This window comes from Podarcis filfolensis (assembly GCF_964270895.1).
Source record: "Podarcis filfolensis genome assembly, chromosome: 4".
Taxonomy (NCBI): Eukaryota; Metazoa; Chordata; class Lepidosauria; order Squamata; family Lacertidae; genus Podarcis; species Podarcis filfolensis.
In genome coordinates, this window is record NC_139607.1 from 29,136,150 (window position 1) to 29,162,483 (window position 26,334).

At 40.4% G+C, this 26,334-nt stretch overlaps 1 protein-coding gene across 8 annotated transcripts in view; it reads left to right on the top strand.

Annotated features, from left to right (window-relative positions):
• LOC310761245 (uncharacterized protein) overlaps window positions 1-26,334 on the top strand; it is a 64,690-nt gene that overhangs the window by 30,555 nt on the left and 7,801 nt on the right. For 3 of the 8 annotated variants that reach the window (XR_014547252.1, XR_014547253.1, XR_014547254.1), the window contains 2 exons: window positions 3,974-4,076; window positions 5,245-7,375. Coding sequence is in view for 5 of the 8 variants with exons in the window: in XM_083611118.1 (XP_083467244.1) it covers window positions 3,974-4,076; window positions 5,245-5,298; window positions 9,677-9,736 (217 nt within the window). In the remaining 3 variants the exon portion in view is untranslated. Of the gene's footprint in view, window positions 1-3,973; window positions 4,077-5,244; window positions 7,376-9,676; window positions 11,812-26,334 lie in introns of those variants that run through there. The other 5 variants (XM_083611120.1, XM_083611117.1, XM_083611116.1 and 2 more) reach the window with 3 other exon arrangements.

Consider the following 26,334-nt stretch of genomic DNA (forward strand, 5'->3'; position numbering starts at 1 on the left):
GCAGGCACTGACAATGTCCTTTGGTGTAGCAGATTGTAGGAAAGAAAATATGCACAATAAGTAGAGCTAATTCAAATAAATTTATGTGCTTTTGTGAGTGCTTTAGTAGTTTAAAAGATACACACTGAAGCTGAGAAAGATCTTCCATAAGTTGCGGGTGCAGCTTTTTAACCCAGCAGGGCTCTTAACCAAAGCCATCAGTTCAGGGATCCCTGTGTTTATACACCTTTTCCACTCAGATTCCTTCCCTTAAATCCCAACTCATTCTAGTAGGTGAGAACACCAAATGCCAAATTCTGAAAAGTAGAGTGAAGGGATCTAGCACTTGCCCAGTCTGTTCCAGTTTGAAAAATTGGAGTTTCTCTTTGTAAGATTTATTGGGTTTTAGTGGGAATGCTGTGAAGTGAGGCAAGAACATCTACCGTATTTTTTGCACCATAACACTCACTTTTTTCCTCCTAGAAAGTAAGGGGAAATGTCTGTGCGTGTTATGGAGGGAATGCCTATGGGTGGCATGCCTACGGATTTTCCTCCTCTAAAAACTACGTGCGTGTTATGGTTGGGTGCGTGTTATAGAGCGAAAAATACGGTATATTTGAAGACTGCTGGGAAGTAATGCTATTGCTTTAAGAGAGGGATGCTATGGCCTAGTCCTTACAGATGGTGAAACTACCTATTGCACCCACACTTGCCTGCCCTTCCTTCCTTAAAAACTATGCAGCTTCTTATGGTTGCAGCTTGATTGGTGTGTGTGTGTGTGTGTGTTTGTGTGTGTGTGTGTGTGTGTGTGAGAGAGAGAGAGAGAGAGAGGGTGTTTTTTTAAAAAAATATATTTTTATTGAAAACATTTAACAACACGAATTATCAATCAACATAACCAATTACATCCCCCCCTCTCTTTTTATTCCCTCCTCTCCCACCCCCCCGAGACTTCCCTCAACTCCCTTCTCTGATTTGTTTATACATAATTTTCTCTGCATATTATAGAATTGTACACATCGTTGCCTTATCCATCGTATGTTCTACTAATAAATTTGTGGATGTTTATTCAAGACCTGCCAAGGAATCCAAATCATTTTGTTGTCTTTTTAAATAATTTGTAAGAAGTTCCCATTCTTCCTTGACGTCACTGTTGTCCTTCTCAAGTAGTTTGTATGTCAGCTTTGCCAATTACGCATAGCTCATCAGTTTTTCTTGCCGTTGTTCTTTCATTGGGATTTCTTCATTCTTCCATCTTTGTGCTAACAAGACTCTTGCCGCTGTTGTAGCATACATAAATAAGTTCTTTGTTTTTCTTGGTAGATCTTGTCCTAAAATCCCTAACAAAAATGCTTCTGGTCCCCCCCCCAATGTCATTTTAAACATCTTTTTCAACTCATTATATAGCATCTCCCATTTTTTTTAACTTCTCTACATTCCCACCACATATGATACAAAGTACCTTCTTTTTCTTTACATTTCCAACATGTATTTGACCCAGTTTTATACATTTTTGCCATCCTTACTGGTGTAACATACCATCTATACATCATTTTCATATAGCTTGAGAGAGAGAGGGTGTTTAACCCCTTTTCATGCATGATTTTCCTGATCAAAATGCCTCTCTCTGTTGTAAGGAAAGAACTTGGGGAGATAGCAGCTATGTGTATAAAAGAGACAGAGAGGGAGAGAGAAAGACAGAGATTTTGATTGGGAAAACAATGCAGGGGGAAAGGTTAGACATCCCCTTACCTTGCTGCTGTTTTGATCAGATTGGCAGTCCACTGTGACTGCATTTAATTTAAGGAAAGAGAGCTCTCCATTCAGGGATCTCTCCTGCTTAACATTTACTTTCACCCAAGGGATTAAATCTGCATTGACTGTACCTCCTCAAAGTGCATTAAGAGAAGCAGTCATTGCAAATAGATAACTAACATGTGAGGGAGAAAGTTAGGATGGGTCCATTTCCTTCTGTGTGTGAGGATACACTTATTTCATTTAGGTTTATTTATTAGGGAACTTTGGCTTTAAAGTGGTGCCACCTCATATGCCAAGTGAAATTAAAACAAATTAAAATTAAAATTTGATATATGGGATTTTTTTTTGCTGAATTTCACACTGTTGTAAAGCATTGCTCTGGCTCTGGTGGGTAGGTAATAAATGCCATTTGAATTGGAAATGATGTTGGGCAGTCATAGTGAATGAGTGCTGTGATAAGCAGGAGTAATGATTAGTAGTTTAATCTATACATGCCTATATTACAAGGGTTTATTGAGCCAATAATACATATCCTCATATTTGTAGTTGCGAGAACTAATATCAGTACCTACAGATTTTAAAGGTAGCTGACCTGTTGTACCACATGAACATCTGTCCTTAGTACAAGTCAGGTCACTATTCCATGTAGCCCAGGCATGTTGAATTTGGCTAGCAGTAACTTCTCAAGGCACCAGATAGATGTTTCTCCTGCCCTCTTCCCTATTTTTCTCCCTGAAGATCTAATCTTGCAGATTTGCTTTTTGGTCCCCATATTCTTTGGATCATCACCTTGCGGAGGTTGCATGAAACTTTTTGTTTAGATGCCCAAAGGATCCACTCTTCTTAGATTTTGTCCCAGGGCGATTGGAGGCACAAATTATGCCACAATTTAGCTTTCCAGCTACCCCCCCTGCTCTCTTACCTGAGATACCTTTTAAATGAAAGGAAGCCAGGAAATGAATCTGATATGTTCTGCATGTGCCATATGTGTTCTGCCGCTGGGCCACAACCTCTCTTCCACTTTTTTTTGTCGCAGTAGTTTAGGTTCTTATCCGATTAGAGGGGTTTTTTTTTTGGCTGAGAACAGAAACAACTTGAATTGCATGCAGCCCTGCCTCTCACAGTCTTTTCACCAGTAACAAGAATATACCGATATGTTGAAGAAGAAAACTTTCCCCTCAAGGCTTTCCCAAGTCAAGTCCTTACATGTGCAAGGACCACCCCCACCGCCAAAAAAAGTCATCTTTACAGGAGATTCTTTGTACATGCAATGCAAAATACTTCCTCCTGCAGATGAAAATTTGTTTCTTACTTTTTTGAGGCCACCTGCTGTTTTCACTGTCAGGGCTTCCAAGCCTATCATATGCCCTTCATTCCTATTATGGAGTCATCACTTGTCATAGACTGAATTTTCCAAAAATGCATAAGCATGAGCGAAAGTATCTTCAACCAACAAAAAGAATTCATGTTTGTCTGTCTTTGGAATTGTTTGATGGCTTTTCTTTTTTGCTTTTCAAAAACTGGGAGGGAAGACTCGATTGACATTTTCTAATAACGAAAGTTTCCACAAGGAACAGATTTCTTTATTGCCAAGATATAATGGGTGTTTTTCTTTTCTTTCATATATATATATATTTTAAGAGAGACTCTTCACTTCGGCACTATAGTTAAAAAAAGTGGTTACACCCTACAATGCAGTATTCGTTAAGCAATTAAGTTACTGACAGGCTTTTTACATTATTTACCATGATGAAAATATATGTTTACTCAACCTGAGTACAAATCAACATGAGGAGGCAGAAGTTCAGAGTAAATTTGACTAATGATGTTGTGTTTTCATCCTTGGAAATAAGAGGGTGGGAAAAAGCCTTCCTCCTTTTGATGCTGTTTTGTCTCTGCTGGAAGGGATCCGAAATGATCCAAGCTGTCATGTGAGAGCTCAGTGAAGCTGAGATCCCCCTTGATTGCATCTGAGCGCCGCTCTCAGATAACTACTGCCTCCCAAATAGAAATATGGCACACAACACTTCGGGATGTTTATTGAATGGTGATTTCGCTTCTCAGATATTAATGTTCTCACTTGTAAATGGTTAAAACAAGACACGACGGAGAGGAATGGCAACTCTGAAATCAAGGCCATTTTAGTTTGATATTTGACCTACAAAATTGATAAGTTCTGCCTATAATACCCAGATCTTCCAATCAAAGCTGTTAATGATCTATGGTTTCCTTGCAGACTCTTTCCAGGTTTTCTGATCATGGGGTCTTTGAAGTTTCCGAAGTCCTGTGTGTTCCAAAGTTATTCAACATTCGCAACCTCGGTGGTGGATCCATTATGCGTGAGCATCTTGATCATTCTCTAAGACATGTTTTCTTTTTAAGTTGTTCTGTTTTTGAAAGATGAATTTGCCTAAACATGTGGGGATATGAATATTTGGCAAAGTGTAGAAGACCCTGTTAAATGTATTAAGGGAGCTTTCTTTATAGAGCAGAATATGTTACATAACTAAGAAATTAGAATGAAATTCACTTCTACTCATCAAAGCTAAACCAAAGTACTGGTCCTTTGATAAGAAACTGACACAGATAACCAGATCATCACTGGTGTCCTTGAAGTTCAGATAAGCTTCTGTGCAGTTGATGAAGGTTTTTAAGTCTAACATTGTCTGGGAAAATACTGGTGTTTACATTGTACAGAGTAACTGAGGTCCAGAAAGTAGTATATGATTTATTGCACAGGGCCAAAGACTTTATGCTGAGTCAAAAGCCAGAAAGTTCAAATGAAACCTTTTGTATGAAAGTGGCAACAAAAAGCAGACTTTATTGTTGCCATTGTGTGGCTAAACTTGATACACATCTTAACTAACTAACCAATTAATTTTCTGGATTTATATCCCATCTTGTCCCCAAAGGGTAAAGGATGGGTTACATCAATAACATCAGAAACTAGTGGCAAAACAAAATACAGGACATATATACTAAAATTTCTAATAGCTTACAAAATGTATTTGTGAGTCACTGTTAAAGATACATTTTGCTTCAGTGGGAGAGAGAGCAGTTATTATTGCTCCTATGGATGCATGTGAAAATAGGTTTTCTCTTGTGGCTTTGAATATGTCATTTCCCCCACATGTGGAAAAATAACTGTATGTGTGCAATTTTGAGGGTAAAAATGGCAGGATGGAAGGAAGTCAAACAGTCATCTTCTATTCTCTGGTAACTCTTCCATTCTAGTCTGTAGCCACCCCCAAGACTCCTTTTCAGGAAAACAAATAAGCAAAGAAGGGGAATAATTTCTTGGTGTTATGTCTAGCTTGGCCATTGCATTCAGCAATGTTGCAAATAACACCTAATGACACACCTAGAAGTAATACCTAGACTTTGACTGCAATTGTAAACCCATGTACCTGAAAATAAATGTCTGTGTGTGCCCAGTCTAGTACAGAATTATAAGTATACACTTGTGGTCCAAGGTAATAAAAACTTACTTCGTTGTTATATGTTTAGGTTCCTGGTGTCAATGAACTTCACGGACTTGCAGAAATAGAAGAACGGGGAAAAGTAAGGCTACCTGTGGTGTAATTAGAATGATGATCTGTCCCATTGACAATGATTTCCATTTAAGCATTCTTAAAATCTTAATCGAGAATATACTTTCAGTCTAACTGGAACTGGGCAATTTATTCTTAAATTCCACTATAATATGTATGCTTCATTTTTCAAAAGAGCTGTGCCTTCTGGGAAACCTAGAACTGATTCCAACTATCTGTCTTAAGCAGATCCAAGAAATGTTTGCATGAAACTAGATGCCGGAAGCCAGAAGGCCTTTCATAGGCACACTTGTGTGATGAGTCGTCTCCTCCTTGTCACAAAGTTGCATCATTTTTGGCTATGGCCTGCATATTTTTGGAATGTAGCATTAAGAGGAAATAATTGGCCAATCCTGACTTTTAGCCAAGAGTTCTGAACTCCTACCTAACTCTTGTCTTTCTTCTTCATATTTGTCATTTCAATCTGCCAGCGTTTCAGTCTTCCAACCTGAATTCTTTCTATGCAATTTAATAAAGTCCTTTTTTTTGGGGGGGTAGTAATATCCCAAATGTGTTTTGGAAAATTGTATGGAAAGTCTTGTAGAAGGCGTATGAGTAATTGTGCTCACAACATGTCTGTCAAACATACTGGGGAATAATCAATTAAGTTTTACCCAGAGTAGACTCATTGAACATGACTAAGTTAGGCTCATTAGTTAGAATGGGTCCATTCTAAGTAAAGTGTATTTAAATACCACTCATTGTGTGTATGAAGATGCTTTAATCTTCAGGGCAAGAACCCATTAATCACCTGGAACAGCTCCATTACATAACACAGGGATAAGCTTAATTCCTGTTTCTACAGTGTATTCCTATGTGCAGGTCCTCTTGTGTTCAATGGGGATTACATTATTGTTATTTAAATTTTTTGGTCACCTTTTTCAAAAAGCCCCAAGGCAACTTGCAGAAATAGAAAATGTATAAAAGAAATATTTTAAAATAAAAATTATAAACTTATACATTTTGTAAGTTTAAAACCAGTAAATAAACAACAACAAATCCATATAATACTAAAAACATGTACCCCATAAGTATCAACAAAATCAAATGTTAAGTTTAAAAGAACTTTGATTTGGAAAACCATTAAAATGATTCGCACTGAATTCCAATTGGGGGATACGAGGAAGTCACTTAACAATGTTAATAAGATTGGTTTTAATAAGGTTATGATTTATGTTTGTCTGTTTGTTTGTTTATAATTTTGTGAAAATCAATAAATTTTTTTGAAAACAACCCAAAATCAAATGTGTGCATGGTTAAGTGCAGCCTTAGTGTGCTGGATGAACTGGGCTTCCAAGTAAGTCTCTTATTTTTAGACTGTCACAAAAGTGTGACGCTATTGTGCACACCTGTGAAACTGGAACAGAACAACTCCCCAGCTGAAAAGCTGAATATTGTGTTATTATTATTTATTTAATTTGTATACCGCTCTATACCTGGGGGTCTCAGGGCAATAAGACTCTCAGAGACTTTTGAATGTATAAAGTGATATAAAATCTAATAAATCAAATTAAAATTAAGTAGAATCAATAGAAAAGAAACTGTGGACCAGGTAAGAAACAATATTTCAAATCCACAGAGGTGGACAAATTTAGCAAGAATGATGAGCGAAGGAGATGTCACAGATTTGCTTCTGCCTACTCACAGTGATTACAACAGAGAAATTCCAAGCTGAATATAAGATTGTGCGCATGCACATTTAGTTGGTTGTACTTTGAAACAATGCATCGTAGCTCAGTGGCAGAGAATCTTCTTGGAATGCAGAAGTCTCAGATTCAATCCCTGTCATCTCCAGCCGTTGTCCCAGAGAGCTACTGAACTAGGTGGAACAATGGCCTGATTCAGTAGAAGGTAACTTCCTACGTTGCTATGATTCACTTACGGCTTTTAAGCATGAAAGCCAAAGCTGTACTAATTCCCAGCTGTGAATAATGCAGATTAGATACTCATTAAATTAACATTGATAGCCTATCTGATGGAAACATCATTGCTGGATTAGTGTTCTTGCACTAAATCTGAAGGGCAGGGTTGGGAGTAGAGGTTTTTTTTTTTTTTAAAGTACAATGATTTTACACAACAAAGATTTCTGGGAGCATCTCACCCACGATCCTCTAACTTGTGATCTAGTGAGTACAGTTGCCATGTCATGATTCAGATGCACTGAATCAAATCATTTAAATCCCAACAAAAACCCTGTGTAAATGTTCTGTCATTCAAGAAAAGAGTGCAGTACAGCCATCCCTCTGCACAGATAGACTTAAGAGACCATGGATGCTTAATGTTTTAAGAGTGCAGAATACAAGCAATGCCAGCAACAAGATATATGCATCAATATATGCATTTTCCCCATTCTTAATTAAGACGGGCGCAAGTGGTGCATAATAAGGTTGCAAAATAAACCTTGAAAGTGAGAACCTTGACAGCTGTCAGTTATTGGCTTTGTAATACACTACGCTGTTCATGGAATCTAATTAGTTGAACTTGGCTCGGTGGAACTGAATCAGAAGGCCCATGTGCAATGTTGCTGCTTACCAAAATAATAAATTATCATCCTAAATTGCATCACACTAACTGTGTAGCCATATTATATTTCAGGATTATTTCTGCTACTGTTCCCCTTACTTATGCTTGATTTATGAAAGAGTATTAATCATATCTCAACACACAGTGGAAGATGGGATTGTGACATTTGGGCAGTGATTTTTTAAAATGTGAAAATAAAACATGGAGTCAGAACCTCAGTTGGTTGTATATTGTTGAAGCTCCATTGCAGATCATTATTTTATATAACTGTCTTGAGAGTGACTATAGAACCATAGAACTGTAGCACTGGAAGCCAACGTGAGGGTCATCAAATTCAACGCCCTGCAATTCAGGAATCTCAACTAAAGCATCCATGACAGATGACCATCTAACCTCTGCTTAAAAACCATCCTCCAAGGGAGTCCATTCCACTGCCAAACAGCTCTTACCACCAGAAAATACTTGCTGATGTTTAGCTGGAATCTCCTTCCTTGCAATTTGAAGCCATTGCTTCAGGTCCTACCTTCCGAAGCAGGATAAAACAAACTTGCTCTACCTTCCATGTGACAACCCTTTAGATATCCGAAGATGGCTATCATATCTCTTCTCAGTCTCCTTTTCTCTAGGCTAAACATACCCAAACGTTGCCTACAAGGCTTGGTTTCCAGACCCTTAATCATCTTGGTTATCCTCCTCTGCATATGTTTCTGCTTATTCATATTTTTTAAAAAATTGTGGCACCTGGAACTGGACATGGTTCTCCAGGTATGATCTGACCGAGACAGAATACAACAGGACTATTACTTCCCTTGATCAGGGCATTATACTTCTGTTGATGTAGCCTAGAATAACTTTGACTCCTGTTAAGCTTGTGGTCTACTAAGACCCCTAGATCCTTTTCACATGTCCCAGTGGCAAGGGCAGTATTCTCATCTTATATTGGTGCAGCCAGTTAATCCTGCCTAAGTGCAGGTCCTTAGATATGTCCCTACTGAAATTCATTTTGTTAGTTTCCCCAGTTCTCCACTCTGCTAAGGTCATTTTGAATCCCGATTCTGTCTTCTGCAGCATTAGCCACCCCTCCCAGTTTGGTGTCTTCTGCACATTGGATGACGGCCTATGGCCGTAATAAATGATATTCATTCATATTCATTCCCATCAATTTCTTGGCAGAATTTTAAAATGGCAGGGTTTTGATCAAAATAGGTGTCTGCATACTCTAGGAACCTTGTGGGTCTTCAGGGGCTGTTCTGGATTTCCTTAAGACTAGAAATGGGGGGGGGGGAGTTTCCCATAAATGTCTGTCTTCAGCCTAGTCTTCAGCCTTTTAACACTGAGTTGATTTGCAGAAGGTCTCATGGTCAATTCCAGACATCTTTTTTATATTTATTTTTATGATTTTTCCAAATTATTACAAATCAAACCGAATTACTTTAATTTGATACAATTTCTTAAAATCAGGTTTCCCGCTCCTGTTGCAAACATATGTCGATCATTTCCTCCTGCAGCTGCATCATTTCTTATTTAGTGGCCAGTCGTCACCCTTCACTTGCCAAAACATCTTTAATTAGATGGATGAAGTGGTAGATGATGTGTCTGAGGCTCTGGAAGGCTGCTGCCAGTCAGATGGGCAAATAATCTGACTGGGTATAACATAGCTTCCTGTAGGGTGCGGCTTTCTCCTGATTGAAGTGCAGAGTGTTTGAGAACCGGAACATTCACAGGGAAACCAAAATGCTTGTTTACAAAGTTATTGTACTCCCAACCTTACTGTATGCTTGCGAAACATGGACCACTTATAAACCCCATCTCCAACTCCTCAAAAGATTCCATCAATGGTGTCTCTGAAAAAATTTACACATCACTTAGGAAGACAGGCTAACTAATACTAGTGTACTGGAAGAAGCAAAGATCATCAATATTGAAGCAATGATCTTCAACATCAGCTTCATTGGACTGGTCATGTTGTTCGGATGCCTGATTATTGTCTTCCAAAGCAACTACTCTATTCCGAACTTAAAAATGGAAAGCGTAATGCTGGTGGTCAACAAAAGAGGTTTAAAGACTGTCTCAAGGCAAATTTTTAAAAATGTTGTATAAGCACCAACAATTGGGAAACACTTGCCTGCAAGCGCTCCAACTGGAGAACAGCCTTTACCAAAGGTGTCATGGGCTTTGAAGACACTCAAACTTAGGACGCAAGGGAGAAATGTGCTAAGAGGAAGGCATGCTTGGCAAATCCACACCATGATCAATTCCCACCTGGAAACCAATGTATTCACTGTGGAAAGACGTGTGGATCCAGAACTGGCCTCCAAAGTCACTTATGGACTCATTGTTAAAACCGTGTTTATGGAAGACAATCTTACTCGGCTACGAGGGATTGCCAAAGAAGAAGAAGACTCTTAATTTTAACACATTTTGGGCTGTCTTTCCTCCTCTTTTCCTAGTTGCCTTGCTGCCAAATTAAAAACAACAAACCTTTGATATATGTTGAAAAATTGTGACTAGATCACTAAAACCGACATTGTGTCCATTGGTTGATACTGATACAACCTACTGCTGTAGGTTGTTATCAACCAGACTTTGAACTGTTTCATTCTCCTCTTTCCCCTCAGAAAAGGAATCCTAAACAGACACACAGACATCATGGTGATGGTGTTTCTGATCCACCAGGGCATTACTGACTGAAAACTAACACCTTCTAATACACCACAGAATTCTCTGCCATGTAGAACAAGGAATCACACCATGGTTCCTTATCACACAAACCTATGTAGAATTGGTTCTTCAAAGACAGAAAGTGTGATCTATCACAATGAATGTTCTATGGATACTTAATATATAAAAAGAATAGTTTCTCATGCCAAGTATCAGCTCTTTATCCTAGTAAACATATTGTGGTTGGGAAAGAAATACATACATCTATATTCTCAAAGGAAATACTAATCTGATTACTGTTGTTGAATTTAACTCTCCTTTAAAAGAAAGACAAAGTGGTATTATTCTCTCTAAGATATAGCAACCAAATAAAGGCTCCTTCTTTTTCAATGCAATTTTCTAAATAATGAGGTAAACATTAATCTCTGCTAAGATCTTCACTGCTCTGGGATGATCGGGGATGATCGGGAAAACCCCCCCATCTCTATTAGCAACAGTTATCTGTGCTTTTTGGTGGTATAATGCAATCAGAATATTGCTCATCGCAGCAATTTGTAGACAGGTTAAGTAAATTAAATCACTCAATGTCTCTTTTTTTAACAGCTCTAAAGTTAAAAGTAATCTGCAAAGAAAATACACAGTTTCAATTGGTTTGTAATATGTGTTAATGATCTTTGGTAAAAAATTTCTGATAACACACTACAATTCCCTCAGGGACAGGCTTGTGAATAAGTGGATTTTTTTTAAAAGTCTGAAATATCATTAGCTAGTGATTTCTTTGAAATAAAAAAAGCTGTTAAAGAATAAATTGCTTAGGTATACAAATGAAAAGGACGATCTTTTTTAAGGATAATATATGTTGCCACTATGCATTCTGTTGTACAAGGAAATAATTGAAAATCTGACTTGATACAAGGAACACAGTATTAACCCATGGATACAGTATTGGTTTTACTGACCTGTTTAACATGTTTTAGGCAGAAATCCTGGGAGTAAGTGTCACTGAACTCAATGGGGCTTACCTCTGAGCAAATATGCATAGGATTGCAGTTAGCCATGTAGCCATCATAGCTTTTTTTAAAAGGCTAGCCTGGGGAATAGTTTTTATTGTTTAGCTATAATGCAACAGAGACAAGTGTAATGCTGAATTTCAGCTGCCTGACAAAGACTTTCTTATTTCAGCAGGTATTTCAGCAGGTTTGTATGATGAATTTTAATTGTTCTTATTCTCTTCCAGGAGTAATTGTTCTTATAATTGTTCTTATAAACATTTTTGTTTACACCACTTAGAAAATCTAAATATTAACTGGTATATATTATATATCAATTCATTATATTAATATATTTAATAATAATAATAATAATAATAATAATAATAATAATAATAATAATACAATAAATGTATGAAAGAGGAGTCCTAGCCAGATGTCAAATTCATCTAAATGCAGAAGATCCCTGGCTGAATCTCTGGCATCTCCAGGTACGGTTGGGGAAGTTTTTGAAAACCTGGAGACCCGTTACCAGTCAGTGTAGGTAATACTGATATTGACCAATGGTCTGATTCAGTATAAGGCAGCTCCCTATTAGCCAGTACTACAGCCCAGACTAAATGCATTCCTTAGCTATTTCATGCAGAAAGTTGTTCTGACTAGAGCGATCAGGCTTAAAGGTCAACACATGCCACTCTCTTATGAAACAAGAGGCCCCAGCATGTAGACCATCCAAGGATCTTTTAACTGCTCTGTTCAGAGTCTGAAACTTAGGCATTGGACACATTTAATAGGAAAAATCAGGCATAGGCAAACTCGGCCCTCCAGATGTTTTGGGACTACAGCCCCCATCATCCCCTGACCACTGGTCCTGTTAGCTAGGGATGATGGGAGTTGCAGTCCCAAAACATCTGGAGGGCCGAATTTGCCTATGCCTGCTGCACTGATCTTAAAGCTGTTTCCAAATAGTCTCCTCTAATTAATCAGTTATGGAGACTGTAATGCATACACATGGATCTCCTTTGCCCATAAGAGATTTCTCATTCTATTAAATGCAAGAGGAGAGCCCCACACAAAGGGATGAGTAGATGGGAGGCCACTGCTTCACTGAAGTGAATGGAGAAACACACACGGGGGAGAATACACAGTTGCATCCAGTGCTTTTTTCTTCTTCAAAAAAAATAAAAATGTTTAGGGATACTGTCATTTTGACTCAAGAAAACCACCATTTTATAGTTTAAATCAGGAAAAATAAATACAGTAAATGGACAAAAGTACAAAGATTCACAAAATGTTTAGGGGTATGCGTACTCCTGCGTCCCCCCCCAGAAAAAAGCACTAGGTGCACCAGAACAAACGTGTGTGTGTGCAGGATTTAGAATAAGCATTGTGTATTTACAGCAAATTCAGATGCTGAGTTATGATGGCTATGTCTCCAAAACAGAGTCCCTGGGAACCAACAGGTAAGTTTCAGAATGACTGGGGGAACGCCAAGATTTGCTTTAGCAGAAGAAGAAATATTTAGAGGACATAAATAAGGGAGTAGCATCTTCTACTTAAAGCAGCCCAATGAAGATTGGGCATGCTCAGTGGCTACAGAATGCACTATCTATAAGACGGATGGAGGGGGGGGCAGGAAGGGGAGTAAAAAACCAGCAGGAAGGGGAGAGGAGAAATGGACCTGAGCATAGGTCAGTTGGTAGAGCACAAGATTCTTAATTTCAGGGGTTCGAGCCCCGCATTGGGCAAAATATTCCTGCGTTGCAGGGCGGTTGAACTTGATGACCCTACACTTCTGTGATTCTACAATCCTGAAAGATGGTATGGCTGGCTGGAACACTGAACAGGAGCACCCCAGCAGGAGCAGCTTTCTGTTACAGGTGCCTTTTGCATAAGTGATTTGGAATGCTCAGCGCATGAACTTGCCTTACGCTGAAACAGCTCACTGAGTCCAGTTTTATCAACTTTGATTGTTATCCTGCTGCTCAAAGTGCTGGAGGTGGAGCCCTGGAGCTACTTCAAGCAAAGTGTGTCCTGCTACTGATTCAGAACCTATGACTTTATGTGGACAATGCCCCCTACAAAATATAAGCTACTTTTATTTTTTATTATTATTACTGATTTTTTAAAATTTAATTTGCACACCATCCTTCGTCCAAAGATCTCAGGGTGGTTCGGAGCATAAAAATACAAAATAAAAACACATATTGTTGTCACTTCCCCCCCTTCTGCAGCAATATATGATGGAATGCCTTTTTTTCTCACCCACCTGCTTGCGTCCTTCTTAGCATCCTAAATATAGGATCTTTAAAAATCAATTTCTGAAAAGTTCCATTTTTAGGATGTGGTTTAAATTACCAAAAATACACTAGTGAATGACATGCTGATGTATCCTTGCCAGAGAAAGCCATTTTAGGAAAATAAAAAGCACCATTCTTGTATTCCTTTTGGACCACTTTTGCTGCTTGAACAGCTTATTGTTTAGACTGCTGCTAAGTTCCCATCCCATCAACTTCTGCTGATTTTCTGGGTTTTCTTGCACAATGGTGAGATGTAAGCATAAGAAGATATTCGCATTCATTTTATGAAAATCCTCGGCTTTTGATGCTTTATGGCACAATCTGAAAAAACCCACACTGAACATATTGTCTTGTCTATTAAATAAATATAAACAGTGCTGCCATGGTGTGCTGCAAAAAGTAATTACATTGCTAGTCAGCAGCCTAACAGTTCACTTCAGGCAATAAATCCTGATCAACAAACAATACTTCTTCAGTGCTAAATTGGATCTTGGTGGTAATTGAATGTCCTTAACTTAGTATTCTCTTGGATTGGAGGAATATCATTTTCATGTACTCTCTTTAAATTTTCATTAAGGAAAGCTACAGCTACCTGCTGCCTCATCTGGTCATGTTTAATGATATTCTCTAACTCTTCTTTGTACCAGCAGGACCTTCTTTAAATTGGTCAACTGGGTGGAACATTGTTTTCATGAGTTTAATATACTTGGAATTAGTCTTGGAAAAATAATGACATAAAATGAGGTAATATTTCTCACACACACATACAGCCACACTTTATTTACTTCCTTTTGGCAAGTTATTCCAATAATGGTTGCCCCAAATAACTACATCTAGCTATATCTGCATTCACCAAAGTGACAGTCTGTGGACTACCGCCGTTTGCACTGAAATGGAGCTACTTTCCTGCATTATATCTCTTTGTCACACTCAGAGCACATCAGACAGAATGCTGGGAGCCAGGTTTCTTTCTGTTGGTGGTAGGAAGTCTCCACTGGGGAGTACGCAGAGATGTGTTTGGCCTCAGGAGTCTCTGCAATATACAGCCCGCCCCCTTCATCGCAATGGCAGACACTGTACTAGCGTACAATTCAGATATCCATTTTTTGTTCATTATATTGAAGTTGTGCCTGCGAGACTTTGTGTGGATTGTTATGCCTGTCTGTACAAATGGCAGTCGATATCTTATGCAAATAAAGAACACGAAAATAGTTTTGCAATAAAATAACGCTTTTAGTGGGTGGGCATTTTTGCTCCACGTGTTTAAAGACCTTATAGTGCGAAGAAGAAGGAAAGTAGATTGTATTGTTAACAATAAAGCCTATAACGTGTGGAAAAACCCCCAAAGTCCTGTGTGTATTTGTGTGGTGTTTTTTTAAATGATATTTGTTATTAAAGTTAGTCAGATGTTCCTTAAAATGTTCCCTATACCAGGATATTGTGTTTTAAACGTATGTGCATTTTTATATGAGCAGAAATTATTCAAATACTGTCAACTGTAAACAAACTAGGGCTATTGAATAGGTTTAATTTCAGAGCGATTTAATTTGTGGCAGCTGCTTTCAGTCCAAATTTTACATTTGAAAGCAGACTGATGTTCCCTTGGTAAATTAGTGCTTAACTTTATTTATTTACATTTGAAATTCCCTCTTCCTCCAAGGATCTCAGAGTGACATTACCTTCACAACAAGCTTGAGAGGTAGGTGAAGCTGAGAGCTGTTGCTTGACTCAGGGTTGCCCAATGAGGTCCATGGCTGTGGGTTATTTGAACCTGGGTTGCTCAAATCAAGTCCCAATTCACCAGCACCACAGTTCTAAATCTCTCTCTCTCTGCACAACTTGGAAACAGGGATTACAGTCAGACAGAGAGAAATGGAGCATCCATTCTTTGATGATGCAGTGTAACCAGGAGACAATATGTAAGGCTTCTTCTTAAACATGAGCATCACATTGAGTCATCACTTGGTCATTCAGTATTCTCTGTCTAAAAAATATCCTGCTTGAGTTGGCATCATGCAATATGGAAGTCCAGTCTGTGATGACTAATTGGCATCCACACATGCAATAATCACTTGATGCTGCATGCAGTGAGTGGTTGACATGCACATGTGAACTGGGGTTAATGCTGCAATATGCATCCCTGGGGAAGAAGCAAACTGAAAGCTGAAGCAGCACTGGAATGGAAAAATCACTTGGATACAACTGAAGAATAAAAACTCAGCAGAATCAAAACAGCAGAATCATGTAATGCCTCTTAAAAGATTGGACCACTTCAGACTATCAGGAGTGGCAGGAAAGGAGGATGGCATGCTTGGATTTCACCCAGATAAAAGCATTCCCCCAACAGAAAGCAGAGGAAAAGGACCCACCCAGCTAAGCCCTTTTCCTGACAAGATAGCTCTATATGTGTGAGAAGGCAGTTCTCCTTCTGTCTATCTATCGATCTGGTGCAGCTGTGGCAAGATTTGGCTTGTATCCATATCTGTAGTGTTTGGAAGCAGCCCAATCTGTTTTGGATCTGTTCTGTGTTGTTCCAATTTGACCCAACCCAGTAATGTTAAAGATTATACTGAATCATCCTGATTCACCTCATTATTTTGGATATATGCAGAGCTGATGCTATATATCTATATGAAAATTTCAAATGTGCAATCCCTGACCTATAGTTTGAACTGGTACACACCATCGAAAACATGCTTCTCTCAATAAGGTACGACTATGTACATTAAAAAGAGAGAGAAAATGTTCCCTTTTGTGGAAACGGTGTTCATCTTATATAATGCACATACTATACTTGATAATCTTGTCATTATATATCAACACTAAATAAATAAATAAAATAAAAAAATTCAAACAAAATCCCACTCTTTGAATCCGCAGTGCCATTTAGGCAGTCTTTGAGGGACAAAGGCCTATCATAAGAATGAGCAGTTGGGCCGCCCAATGGCAGCAGGGATGATTTTTTTACCATGGGTCAGCAACCTTTTCCAGCCGTGGGCCGGCCCACCATCCCTCAGACCATGTGGGGGGGGGGGCGCGGGCGGACTATATTTTTGGGGGAAAAATGAACAATTCCTATGCCCCACAAATAACCCAGAGATGCATTTTAAATAAAAGGACACATTCTACTCATGTAAAAACACACTGATTCCCGGACCGTCCGCGGGTCTGATTGAGAAGGTGATTGGGCCACATCTGGCCCCCGGGCCTTAGGTTGCCTACCCCTGATTTTTACCAGTGAAGTAATGCCTATTACAGTCTAAAGACATGGGCCCTGGTATGACCATTAAATCCAACATTTAAAATCCCCTAACTGCACCAGTGCTTTTGATCACACTTATTATACACGTGTGTCAAACATCAGCTTGTTGCAATTTTATTTATTTTTGATGCATTTTAAAACTATCCCAACCTTACTCCCACAAGAACCCAGGGCAGGATATAAACATTGTACAGATGATAAGCACAGTAGCACTCAGGCATAATCTCCTTTCCTCTTCCAAACAGATTATCAAGAGCCTGAAAGAAGGAAGAGGATGCTTAGAGTATATTACACTTTATTGAACAAGTGGAGACAGAATTTTTGTGTGTGTTTGTTTGTGTGTGAGAGAGAAAATGGCGGGGTGAGAGGCAGAGAGCACCATGAAAAGCCGCAACAGGTACACAGCCTGCCTTTCCACACATAGATCCTTGGATTGGATTTTCTTCCATTTAGGTAAGCAACCAGCCTCATGGGTGGCACAGACAGCATTCCACTCTGTGCATGAGAAAAAAGTACTTCTGTGTGTGGATGGTTACTGAATCGATTAGCGCCCCTGTCCTATATGCAGTTGATGGTGCAATTTGCCCAATTAGGATTCCATTTGCCCCAGAGAGTATCCCAAAGCTTTGGAGTGGGTCAAATGGGGAGGATGTTGATATAACTTAGAGGTTAAGTGAAAATCTTACCTCATCTTCACCACTGAGAATGGTTCAGGAATTCCTGTGCCAAGGGCACTTGGCACAGGAAACGGGAGCATGGCCTTTATACAGAACGAAGTCTCTGAGGAGGAAGTTATACAGTAACTTGAGAAACTCAAGTGCCATAAATCACCACATGGTGAGTTCTGAAGGAACGAAAGTGTGGAAAAAGCAGAGCTACTGACAAGGGCATGCAGCATTTCCTTAAGAGGAGCAGCTGCTTCAGCTGAGGGAAAGGAAAGACCTGATACAACCTCCCTGTGCAAGAAAGAGAAAGGGGATGAAAAACACCTCAGGAAGCTTAAAAAGATGGCTACTGGCAAACAACAACTCAAGAAATAATAGCGCAAACATTACATGGCTGCTTTAGAACTCTCAGAGTTGTTTTCTAAACTCTTATATTTCTCATGGGGAGGGGGAGATAAAACAGTAGAGTGAGTTGCTATTTGAGAATTGTAGTTCAGCTTGTTGACTCAAAGCCATTGCTTATCACAAACCCAGGAGATACCATCTACAAGAGAGAGCATTATTTTTTTTAAAAAATGGTTTCACAAGTCCCTTTGTCGCTAACAGCGAAACAGTGGTAGGAAAAAACCACACCAGCTGCTTGCCATAAGAAAGGCTGCACTGATTGAGGACCAGCAGGACCAGCTAATTAAACAAATGCAGAAAAGGCAACTATTTTTCTTTTCACTTCCCCACTTCTCAGGAAGCAGTGAAGAGGAAAGGAAAAAGGAAAGTTTAAAAGTAAGGTAATGGTTTTGTTAGGACTGACTGAAACATCACAATGTTAAACAGTGGTACCTCAGGTTACAGACGCTTCAGGTTACAGATGCTTCAGGTTACAGACTCCGCTAACCCAGAAATAGTACCTCGTGTTAAGAACTTTGCTTCAGGATGAGAACAGAAATTGTGCTCCAGTGGTGTGGCAGCAGTGGGAGGCCCCATTAGCTAAAGTAGTGCTTCAGGTTAAGAACAGTTTCAGGTTAAGAACAGACCTTCAGAACGAATTAAGTTCTTAACCCGAGGTACCACTTTACACAACTTTTGAGGTGTTCAGGAAACTTTTTCAAGCTGAATGTTAGAACAAAATGTGGTCAGGGAAAGCAAGCAAGTCCCAGAGACTTCATTTTATTAAGATGGTGTGCAAGAGGAGTTGTGCAAACTTATAGCCTCTAGCAGATTTTAGGAGGCACTACAGACTACTGTGCCAAAGAAGCATCCTTGCTACTTCCCTAAAAAACACCCATTATTCCTTCGTTGTTTCTTGGCAACCCTGGGTGCAACCTGAAACATACTTGGTGCCTAGCAGAGACTAGCCTAATTAAATCTTCACAATGGCTACAAACTGCAGACTTTGAAACATTAACAAAATGCACTCTCCCTTCCCTATCCCAACCCGTTTTCTTTCCTTTCCTTTTAAAAACATTTTAAAAACATTTTTTTAAACAAAAGCTCAGGAGAACTGGAAAGCTTGCTCACAGTTCTGTGACCTGTTGTTTGGCCCTTAGAAAGGTGTTAATCTGCTGTAGCTTTAGGGTGAACATGGCTATCTACATAATTTTTGTGTTCCAGGTTTGAAGGTCGCACCTGTGGTCCTGGCTTCACTGTCAGGAGACTGCTGGCTTTCTGTAACTCTCAGTAAAACAAAGTAACAATAACATTCAGTGGCAACCAGTGGCATCTCACTCACTACTGAGGTAATTTTGTCGAAACCCTATATGGCCAATAATGGTTGCAGAAATCGGCCTACACCACAATGTGTTTGGAAGGATATGTGTTTACAATGGACAGATGCTCTACCACTGAACTATGGTTTTCCCCTCAAACCCTTTAAAACAAAAGTTGGACAACCTAAGGGCAACTTTCTGAGGACTGTATATAGGTGGCAGATTGGACCGGAAGCAAAATAATGGGCAGTGCAATAAATGGGTTGTATCCAATTTAGGACTCAGCAACATTAGTTTCAAAAAAGCATTTTAAATGCGTTATAACACTGTGACACCAAATGGTGCTGTAGAGTTTGATCCTTCGGCAACGTGATTTTCCATTATGAGCTTTACAACGCGTTTTCCTGAAACGTTTTTTTAAATTGTGTCTAGATCCAGCCTCAGTCACTGCATGGGCAGAATGATTTCTGCAAGTGCAATGGAACTTTACTCTCCCTCCTTCCTCCAGCCCCACACCAGATCTGATCTTGGGGATTCCCCCAACCCCCCAGGGCAGATCTGGGGGGAGGCACAAGGTTTGTGTGCGTATGGGGAAGAAGAGAGAGAGGGAGTTCCATTGCAGTTGTGGAAGTTGTTCCATTCATGGAAAGATACCACCTGATGTGACTTGTACCTTTGAATAGCAAGCTAAAATCCCAGACACATAAAACTCAGAGGTTTATACATACACACATCCATGTACACCCTCAATCCAGGCAAGCAAAAAGCATTGTTACAGTTCAGGGGTATATTCCACTTCGGCACAAACACTTGAGGAGGGCATGGAGCAGAACTACTGAGGGGTGTCACCTGAGGAGGATGTACGGCTTAGAACAGGCATAGGCAAACTTGGCCCTCCAGATGTTTTGAGACTACAATTCCCATCATCCCTGACCACTGGTCCTGTTAGCTAGGGATGATGGGAGTTGTAGTCCCAAAACATCTGGAGGGCAGAGTTTGCCTATGCCTGGCTTAGAAAGAGCCCTGAGGAAGGAACAGAAAGAGTTGGAGGGCCACATTTGGCCCTGGGACTTACATTCCCCACTCTCTTGCCTTAAAGATACTACAGAAATAATTGCCTGAGGGACAGTCATCTGTTGCAATAAAGAAAGAAAGAAAGAAAGAAAGAAAGAAAGAAAGAAAGAAAGAAGACGTTATTCTCTTCAGACATTGTTGGGTTGTAAGAGCTTACAGTAGAGGTAGAAAACAGCCATTGTGGCTACTAGCCATTTATAGCCTAAGTCTCCGGAATTTTTCTAACCTTTGTTTAATCATCCAAGTTGGTGCCAACTCTGAGTTACCAAGATGTCTGCAAACATGACAAGATGGCTGGCAACATCAACTCCACCATGTGGGAATTCCTTGCAGACAACCACAGTGCCTGGAGACAGACAGGTCATGAATCCATAGCAGTGACCAGAGGAGGAATGACTGCTGGAAGGAGTGCAGAGAGAAGAAATGTCATGGTGCATCTACAGCGGCACAACCAGATGCCTTTGTCTGCCCCACCTGCAACCAAACATGTCTCTCCTGTATTGGTCTCTAGAGCAAGTGCTTCAACTTTCCAATAGTTTGACTTCACCCCGAAAGGTGCACTCCTCCATGGTTTCTGACAGATGGATGTCAACAAAAAGTGCTGCTGCTGACCACTGCCCCCTGTGGGAGCAAGTTTCATGGTCAAACTATGCACTAATCTGTTTTATATGTTTTTACCGCCCAGTCAGTCTGACATCAATACCAGGGAAGATTCTGGAGCAGATCATTAAGCAAACAGTCTGTGAGCACCTAGAAAGGAATGCTGTGATCACCAATAGTCAGCATGGATTTCTGAAAAATAAGTCATGTCAGACTAACCTGATCTTGTTTTTTGACAGAATTACAAGCCTGGTAGATGAAGGGAACGCAGTGGATGTAGCCTACCTTGATTTCAGCAAGGCATTTGACAAGGTGCCCCATGATATTCTTGTAAAGAAGCTGGTAAAATGCGGTCTTGACTATGCTACCACTCAGTGGATTTGTAACTGGCTGACTGACCGAACCCAAAGGGTGCTCATCAATGGTTCCTCTTCATCCTGGAGAAGAGTGACTAGTGGGGTGCCACAGGGTTCTGTCTTGGGCCCGGTCTTATTCAACATCTTTATCAACGACTTGGATGATGGACTCAAGGGCATCCTGATCAAATTTGCAGATGACACCAAACTGGGAGGGGTTGCTAACACCCCAGAGGACAGGATCACACTTCAAAACGACCTTGACAGATTAGAGAACTGGGCCAAAACAAACAAGATGAATTTTAACAGGGAGAAATGTAAAGTATTGCACTTGGGCAAAAAAAATGAGAGGCACAAATACAAGATGGGTGACACCTGGCTTGAGAGCACTACATGTGAAAAGGATCTAGGAGTCTTGGTTGACCACAAACTTGACATGAGCCAACAGTGTGACGCGGCAGCTAAAAAAGCCAATGCAATTCTGGGCTGCATCAATAGGAGTATAGCATCTAGATCAAGGGAAGTAATAGTGCCACTGTATTCTGCTCTGGTCAGACCTCACCTGGAGTACTGTGTCCAGTTCTGGGCACCACAGTTCAAGAAGGACACTGACAAACTGGAACGTGTCCAGAGGAGGGCAACCAAAATGGTCAAAGGCCTGGAAATGATGCCTTATGAGGAACGGCTAAGGGAGCTGGGCATGTTTAGCCTGGAGAAGAGGAGGTTAAGGGGTGATATGATAGCCATGTTCAAATATATAAAAGGATGTCACATAGAGGAGGGAGAAAGGTTGTTTTCTGCTGCTCCAGAGAAGCGGACACGGAGCAATGGTTCCAAACTACAAGAAAGAAGATTCCACCTAAACATTAGGAAGAACTTCCTGACAGCAAGAGCTGTTTGACAGTGGAATTTGCTGCCAAGGAGTGTGGTGGAGTCTCCTTCTTTGGAGGTCTTTAAGCAGAGGCTTGACAACCATATGTCAGGAGTTCTCTGATGGTGTTTCCTGCTTGGCAGGGGGTTGGACTCGATGGCCCTTGTGGTCTCTTCCAACTCTATGATTCTATGATTCTAATGTTGTCTTTTTAAACTGTTGTAACCCACCCTGGGACCTTATGGAGAAGGGAAGACAAGAAATTGAAACAGTAAAACAACAACCTAAAAGACTAATAAATTCATTATGGCATAAGCCAAAATAGAGGGCTAATTCTTCCCCTTTTGAAAAATGGTTCCTTTCCAAAGAAACATCCTAAACAAATTAATCCAAAGCTTTTCATCCTAGTTTAATAACAGCTCTTACACCAAATCCCAAGTCCAAAAGCCACAAAACTACCTTGAACAGCACTCTGGAGTGTGCTTGGGATACGAAATCATTGGCACTGAGTTCAATTTCAGGAGATCCCGAGTTTTAGCTTTATACGATGGGCTCTGGGAATATCCTTAGATGTTAGTATATAGAATGATACCACCGATAAGATGAAAAATGTCTGGCAGGTGGAAAAGACATAGTAGCTTTGCCATTTATCTATGCCCCTTCATGCCCAGTAATAAATCAGGCCATGAATGCTGCTAAACGTATTGCTGACCAATCTTTGATTAAATCCAAAACTACCAAGGAATGAATCTCAATGCACCAACGTTCAGGGTGGTTGTAATAACCCAGCACATGATGCCAGAGAATCATTCTCAGATACATTTTACAACCTAGCAGCCCTCAGACTTTTCCATTTTTGGTTTGTTCTGACTGCTGAGGGATAGCTGTGGGAAGATATTTGGTCAGTGAAACTCCTAGGAGAGTTCCTGGGCGAATCCTTAAGTGAAGCAAGAAAGTCACTGGAGGAGTTCTGGTTTTTCTGTGAGGGAAAAGAGTTCAGGAGTAAGAAAGAATTACCTAAGTGACATTTAGCTTGCAGAGTGATAACATTTTTCTCTAGAAGGCGGAATGTTTGCAACCAAAAGAAAAAGAAGAATCTGGAAGGATTTCATTTACTAAGATAAGGAAATGTTCAAACTGTGATTTAGGAAATGTTGCTGAGAGAAGTTGGCTGAAGGTACCATTACTCTCTTTCCTAGAGTTCCCTTTAAATTTTGTTAATTCTTCCCACTAAGGAATTGATTAGGTTTTCCATTGTACACATGTTTACACGGGTAGAGAAATTGACACAGGATTAGCAGAGGGTACCCAGAAGGGAAGTTATGATTCAGAATTCATAGCAAATCTTTATTTACTGGAACAATGCAAATACATTTTAAGCTAGTAGCTCTAATTGATTAATGTGAACGGGTTTATCAAATTGGTTTTGAATAACCCAGCACCTGACAGTAGGCAAAAGAGCTTAATGGTGTGTAACGACTGGATATCTTAGCTGAGACTTTGCTGCCATTTTGAATTCAAGCGAGATGGAGGGCTGGGCATTTATTTTAGAATATTTTATTTATCATCTTAAATGGTATTACATAAAAAACCAAAGATGGGAGACAGAAAAACCCCAAACCAATGACACAAAACTATACAGGGAAGCTATAAATTAACAGAACTGATGTCATGAATAAAATATGTTAATATTTGTGATTTTAATGGAGATTTTAATATGATGTCATTATTGTTTTTGAATTGTGGATTGTAAACCTCCTTGAATTTCTTTGAGAATTTGTTAGGCTATAATTTTAGTCTAAATTAAAAACCCCCAGATAGAAATAAATAACAATCAAATGCATGTTTCCAAGATAAAACACAACTAACAAAATGTAAATATTAAACAAGATAATAAATGGAATCGGAAGCAAAAAGTATAAATGACAAGTGAGACTTTGCCAGTACTGGAACTGAAAACTCTTTAACCATATAGAAATATTCAAAGACCCATAGAATCAGAGTTGTAAGGGACCACAAGAATCATTTAGTCCAGTGTTTTCCAAACTTGGGCCTCCAGCTGTTGTTGGACTACAATTTGCATCATCCCTGATCACTGGTTCTGCTAGTTAGGGATGATGGGAAATGTAGTCCAACAACAGTTGGAGACCCAAGTTTGAGAAATCCTGATCTAGTCCAAGCCCCCTGCAATCTTTTGCTCAACGTGAGTTGACTAGGATCAATATGTGAAACGTGGTTAGAAGGACATAGGGCTCTAATTTGCTTTGAAAACTAATCTTCCAAGCATTTATAAATAGAGCTAATTTTTCAATGAACTTGTGTACCTAGTTCCTTGAGTAACTTCTTGAGAAATAAATCCATTTCACTAATGGATAAGATATACCTGATTCTTTCTATCCTGTCTCACTGTGCTGGAATCAGTACATATTTCTAGTATGGAGCTATGAATACAGAGAGGTAGGTGTTTAGCTGGAGGTGACTGAACTGAAAGCACTGGCTATGTGAGTGCGCAATCTTTTGCAGGATTAGTAGGCATGGTGTGGCTGCTCGCTTCAGGAGCCTGCCCACATCCAATATGATCTGTTTGTATATTTTCCGCTGGTACAAAGATGACTTAGGTCTCCAATGCTTTCTCACCGCAAGCGGTAACACACTGTAAAGTGGCCTATCCCTGGGTCTTTGTTTGTCACAATGCGAATAGTTGTTAACTTAAGAGCTCTAATTTATGACTCTGTAATGATAGGATGAAGGTGCACCAGAAGCTTGTAAAGCTAGTAAAACATAGGTAGATATAAAACTACTCAAGCTTCTCTCGCACTTTCAAGAAAATGCACAACTGATTCAGTGTAAAGGAGTTTCTGCACAGCAAGCGTGTTGTGTTCATGGCCTTCCATGAGTGCCCTGACCTGATGGTTTTATACCCTGCTTGCACAAATAGACCCCTAACTAAATTCAGAGAGATCACATAGGGACAGTTGCTTAAAAGTCCACCCAGTTCCTGTGGTGCCACTGTATTGTCACCTCAGAAAATCGACCTTTCGTGAATCAAGTGCAAATATCGATACTGCACAGGAGAGCATTAGTCAGTGCTTTTCCCCCCTAGTCCCAAAGGTGCTGGAACACACTTTCCTTAGAAGACCCACCCCAGAGCCCAAAGAGGATATCTTCGGACTGTGTGTGTGTCTCTTCGTGAGCCAGAGGGAGCCTCTGTCAGCCTCCGTTCGTGGGGATGCCTCTGTTGCCTTCACACGGGTGGGCTTCCTCTTTCTCCCAGGAGTCCATGCATAGGCTGTGGAGGCAGAGGCAACCCTGCAACAGCATAGCATGGGCAGTGGCGTAGCTAGCCACCTGGGTGCCCAGTGCAGTGTGCGTGTCCTGCAGCCGGGGGCGGGGTGAGCCAAGGCAGGATGCGCTGCGTGGAGCCTCTCCACAGCCTTCCCCTCAGCTGTAGGGCGGCTGAGGCGGTGGGCGGACGCAAGCCCCGCACTGCTCAGAAAAGCAGCATGTGGCCTGCAGTCATTCTGGCTCCTACCTCCCCCTCAGGAGAGACGCATGGCTCCGGCACACTGCAGGCCCCGCAGTGTGGTGCCCAGTGCCCCCCACCTCACCTAGCTACCAGTGGCGTAGGAAGGGGGGTGCGGTGGGTGTGGGAGTAATTTTTTTTTTAAGTGTCATGAGCCCAATTTTTAATTTTATTTTAAAAACACATTTTTGCCATTTTGTCACCCCCCCTCAGTGATGATACCCAGGGCGGCCTGCACCCACCGCACCCCCTTCCTATGCCACTGAGCATGGGGGGGCCCCACAGGGGCAGTTGTCCTTGGGGACAAAATTGCTAGGATGCGTAAAATCTCAAAACTTGGTGTTGCCTCCAAACAGCTGCATGCTTCCGCTGCTGGACTCAGTTGAAAATGGCTTCTCCATATGAACCAGGAAGTGACCTCTCCAGATGATCGAATGACTCTTCTTTTCTTATCTCTGCTGCTGCAATCTCCTTGGTGAT